Genomic DNA, 5105 nt, shown 5'->3' on the forward strand with positions numbered 1-5105 from the left:
AAAAAAAAAAAAAAAGGCTGAGCAGGGCTTGCATCTCCCTTGCTGGTTTTAAGTACTTGGTGTTGTCCCTCCTCTTGCCAGAAATCCTGAGGTGTCCTCTTTGTCATCCCCATTTCTCAGGTGGGGAAACGGGAGCCCCTGGCGGGTCCTGTGCCATTCAGCTCACCACCATGCCCCCTCTCTGGTGGAGAAGCTGCTTGAGATGGGTGGGCAGCAGGACCTGGGTGACAGGAGCCAGCACTGGGAAGAGCACTTCAGGCCAGGGCCAGAGGCCAGGCAGGGCCTTGGTGTGTTGAAACGACACCGGTGGGGGCGGGCGGGCTCTGGGCTGCTGGAGTTTGGGTTTTGGGGTGTGGGGAAATGCTAGTAGGGGTCTTTGGGTTTTTTTGTAAGTGTAACAGTTCAGTGGCATTAGGTGCATTACCATTGTGTGTCCATCGCCACCATCCATCTCCAGAACTGTTCTATCTTCCCAGACTGAAATTCTGTACCCCCAAACACTCCGCGCCCTGGGCCGCCCCCTTCTGGAAGTTCAGGCGGGAGGCTGCGGGCGGGGAGGTGGCGCCGAGGTGTCTGCCCTCGTCTCCAGTGGGATGGCGCGGAGGTGGAGGTGCCAGGGAAACCTGGCGTCGTGGCCCGTCGCGCCGTGGACAAGGGTGGAGGCCAGAGACCCCGCGTGGGCCTCACGCACAGCGCCGGGCCGGGAAATCGCTCCTCGGCTCGCGAGGACCGCCTGGTGGCCGGGCCTGGGAGCGCTCCGGCCTTGCGCTTGGCGCGCCTGGCCGGCCGCGGGTTCGAGTCCCAGCGCTCGGGAACACAGCCAGCCATGTCACGGTCTGGGCCTCCTGGGCTCCGAGCGCACCCGGCACGTCGCGGCGGGGCCATGCGCTCGGGCCGGGGCGGTGACTCGTGGAGGAGTTCCAGGTCGTCCGAACCCGAGAACCTGGCTGGGAGGTGTGGGGGCGGAGGGCGTGAATCAGCGACGACCACGCCAGGACCGTGGCGGACCCGGGCGGCAGAATGCCCGCGATGGATCTGGCCTTGCCCGCTGCGCCGCGCCGCGCCGCGCCCTCGTCAGGCGGCCCGGGTGCTGGGTCCACCCCGTGAGTCTGGAAAGGATGCGGCGCGGGACACGCCTGTCGCGGGCGGGGATTCTGGGGGACGGGCCCCCGCGGGGTATCAGAACTGCGGTGGGGCGCGTCGCCCTCCGGTGCAGTCGATGGGCGCGGGCCGGAGCGGACAGCGCGCCGGCCCCGCCGCGCCCCTGCGCCCTGCTCTCCGCGTGGGGAGGCTGAAGGGCGGGCCGGAGCCCTCCCCGCGTCTCTCTAGGTCCCGCCCCACTCGGAGGTTTCCGGGCTCGGGTTGGTCTGGGGTCGGGGAATTGGGTGGGCGCAGCGGGGGGTGGCACCAGGAGGGCGGAGGGAGGGCAGCTGTGCTCCGACCCGGGGGTGGGGGGGCGTCTGCTCGGCCCGGCTCCCAGCTCCCAGTCCTCGGTGTCCCGTTCCGCCCTGATCCTGCGCTTTTTACCGCATCTATGTCACGTGCTTTTTTTCCGAATGGGTCTGCGCTTTTGCCATTGCTTTGCTGTTCTTTGCTTTTAAGTGGAAGGACACGAGTGGAGAACTTCCCAGGTGGGGATGTGTGGCTCTGTCTCGCCAGTGTAAGAAGGTGCCCAGTATTCCCTAAGGTGGGAGGGTGCTCCCTAACCTCCTGGCCAGACCCCACCCCAGCGGGAGACGCACCTGGCGGTGGGGGATGGGCCTTCTGGGAACCCGGACCCAGAAGGGGCTCTGCGTGGCACTCCTTTTGGCCTAGTGGGTTGCTTGCCCGCTGGTTCCAGGACAGCCACAGAAGGGCCTTCAACAAGAATGAGTTTCTTGTTGCTGCTGTAATGAATGACCACAAACTTAGTGGTTTCAAACAACCCAAATTTATTATTTAGCAGTTCTGCACGGCTGAGTCAGAAATGGGTTTCAGTGGGCTGAAATCAAGGTGGTGGCAGATCTTTGTGTCTTCCTAGAGGCTTCAGGGGAGAATCCATTTTCCTACCTTTTTCATCTTCCAGGGCTGCCTGTGTCCTGGATGGTGGCCCCTGCCATTTGCAAGGCCAGCAGTGGCCAATGAGTCTGTCTCACTTTGCATCACTGGGACCCTCACTGTGCCGGTCTCTTGCTCTCATCTTTTGGGAACACTCGTGATTATCCTGGGCCCACTTGGATAATTCGGGCTCATCTCCCAATTTTGAAGTCAGCTGATTAGCAACTGTAATTCACCTTTTCACGTAATAACATAACACACATTGGGAGATTAGGATGAGGACATCTTTGGAGAGCCTGTTTTGCCTTCCAAAGAGAAGGGCTTAGGGCAGGAGTCCCCACTGGTCAGGTGTAGAGGATACCACGTTCGTATCATCAGTGCGTGAAGATTCCGTTTCCCTACATTCTCACCTACACTGGATGTTCTCAATCGTTGGGGACTTCTACCAGTTTTTGGAGTGAGCCCACTTTACAGCTGGGGAAACAGGTTTAGGGAGGGCAAGTTACTTGCCTGAGATCTCACGGAAGTTTCTGTCTGTTACCTGATTCCCAGTCAATTTTTCTTCTCACTTGGCATGGTTTGTATGGGAGGACATTTGCCTGGGAGACTTGGAAACCAGTGGATTCCTTTGTCACCTTTCATCTGAGCATCTGCAGCCACCAGCAGATGCATCCTGGGAGCCTTGGGCTTGGTGAGCAGGGACTTGGGGGGCAGAGGCAGGAAACCATAGCAGTTGTCTTTTGAGAGCCCCCCTTCTCTCAGCTGAGTGTACCCTAACTGGTCTCTCTGCCTCTCTTTTCGTCCACGTTTTCCAGACCGTGCAGAGCAGCTGCAAGGACAGTCTCAATTCTATCCCTTTATTAAAACGATTTGTTCTGTAAAATTTGGATTCAGTCAAAAGGTCACACTCAAGGACCTAGGAGGCCACAGGTTGCCCACCTCTGGTCTAGAAATAGAAACCAGGCTGGGGTCCTTGCTTGCGGAGTCCTTCCTGGGCTTTACGATGCGGTGCCTTCTTCGGGCTCGAAAACCTCAGGCAGCAGGCCAGGGCCTGGGCTGCACGTCTTGCCTGGCTTCTCCCCGTCTCCCTGTGTGCTGGCAGGTTGGAACCCCCTGCTCTGCCCACGACTAGTAGCTGTGGCTGCTGGCCTTGAAGGTGGCTCCCCAGTGATGGCCCCTCCTGAAAGTTACACTCTGCATGTCACCTTCCACTTTCTACCAGGGTTGTTTGTGGGACCAGTGGATATGGTGTTTCACTGCCAGAGTGAGTTTACAGAATACACTGCGGCTTCCATCTTGGTTGGGTTCTGTCTCTTTTGATCACTGGCCTTGAGGAAAGCCAGCTGCCATGGCACGAAGACACTCAGACTGCCTGCGGAGAGGCCCACAGTGTGGAAATAATCCTGTTTGGAAGTGATTATTTTGGTCCTACTCCATCCTTTAGATGACTTGGCACTGGCTGCCCCTGCATGGCACCCTCACGAGCACACCCAGGCCAGACCGCACAGCCAGGCCTCTCCCGGTTCCCGATCCGCGGAAACCACGAGATAATACGCTTGGTGTTTTATGGGTCTACATCTTGGGGTGGTTGTTATGCAGCAGTAGGTTACTAGTACACTAGCTGTCCGATGTTCCTTAGGCTCGGAACCCCGCTTCCTCCCTTGTGCCCTGAGGGTGACAGGCATGAGGGCCCCCGAGAGAAGCAGCACAGCTGCTGCAGCCACGCCAGAGCCCAAGGCCTGGTGCGCAGCCAGCGAGCACTCCCTGCATCTGCACAGCCCCCCAGCCTCCGCAGGCCGTCCTCTTCTTGCCCCTCCCTGGGCAGAACGTGACCTCACAATGTCAGGCCAAGTCACTGCATGCTTAGCCCGAGGTCATCCTTTGGCCCCACACGGAGGCTCTGGGCAGGAAAGAGTCAGATAAGAGCCAGGGGGTGTCCCTCTCTCCTCTCGAGGGGCACCAATGAACTGCTGGGCCAGGTGAGACCATCTGCCCCATGCCCGCTGACCACAGTGAGCTGTGATTGTGCTTCCTTTCTGGTTCAGCTATTTTTTGGGAATAGTCCTAATCTCTCTGTCAGCTTCTCAATTCAACTTTCTATGTGGTGAGAATCCATCATGTTCACCATTTTTCTGGAGTCTTCCAGAAGCCTACTCCACTTGGGTCCAGGTGCTCCTTGCTGACAGCTTTTATTCTCCTCACCACCCATTTAAACATGTACTTTCCTTCCTGGGCACTCCTGCAACTCCATTTGCCTGATTTTCTTTCTTCCCTACAGCATATATTGCCTGCTAATGTGCCATAGGATTTGCATGTTCATTATACTCGCTCTCTACCCCCACTCCTGCCACTGGTACTGGAGTTTCACAAGGGCAGGGACTTCTGTGTTTTGTTCACTGATGAATCACCAGTGTCTAGTGCAGTACATGGCATGGAAGGGAGGCTGAGTAAATAGCTGTTAAATGGACTTCCCTTCATCACACTTTTTGTTTCCTGGATCTCAGGTCTTCTTTCTTGGTTTACTCCCTTATTTGGTAGAGCACATCCTTCAGGAACTTTCTGAGAAGAGGTGCTTGCGATATATTTAGATTCTATAGCTATGCACATATTTACACTCACGTTTACTGTAGTCTCGCAAATTTCACATGGAAGATGGTATTAAATATTGAGTATTTCATAAGGTGGTAATGAGAAGTAAGATAAATCATATGAAATGGTTAGCATTTTCTCAGTATAAGTTTGTACTACCTTTTTTTTGGTTTGTTTTATATGAAGGGGTGGGGGTTTGTGAGGAGGGGCGCTCACTTCCCTTGTTTGTTTTTCGTTAAGACAGAGTCTCACTCGCCACCCTGGGTAGAGTGCAGTGGCGCCATTGTCACTGCAACTTCTGACTCCTGGGCTCTAAGCGATCCTTCTGCATCAGCCTCCCGGGTAGCTGGGACTAGAGGTGCATGCCCCACGCCTGGCTGGGTTTTTTTTCCTTGTCTTTTTGGTAGAGGCTGGGTCTCGCTCTTGCTCGGGCTGGTCTCGAACTCCTGAGCTCAAACAATCCTCTGGCCTTGGCCTCC

The 5105-nt window shown here is 56.5% G+C and overlaps 1 protein-coding gene across 1 annotated transcript in view; it reads right to left on the reverse strand.

The window, feature by feature from the left end:
- The window catches only part of LOC105812946, a 2239-nt gene extending 1411 nt beyond the window's left edge, over window positions 1-828 (reverse strand). Inside the window, exon 1 of the mRNA XM_012647509.1 lies at window positions 624-828. Within this exon, the coding sequence (XP_012502963.1) occupies window positions 624-828 (205 nt within the window). The remainder of the gene's footprint in view (window positions 1-623) is intronic.
- Between the last annotated feature and the right edge of the window lie 4277 nt (window positions 829-5105).

Source organism: Propithecus coquereli, unplaced genomic scaffold, assembly GCF_000956105.1.
Source record: "Propithecus coquereli isolate 6110/MARCELLA unplaced genomic scaffold, Pcoq_1.0 Scaffold27, whole genome shotgun sequence".
NCBI lineage: Eukaryota > Metazoa > Chordata > Mammalia > Primates > Indriidae > Propithecus > Propithecus coquereli.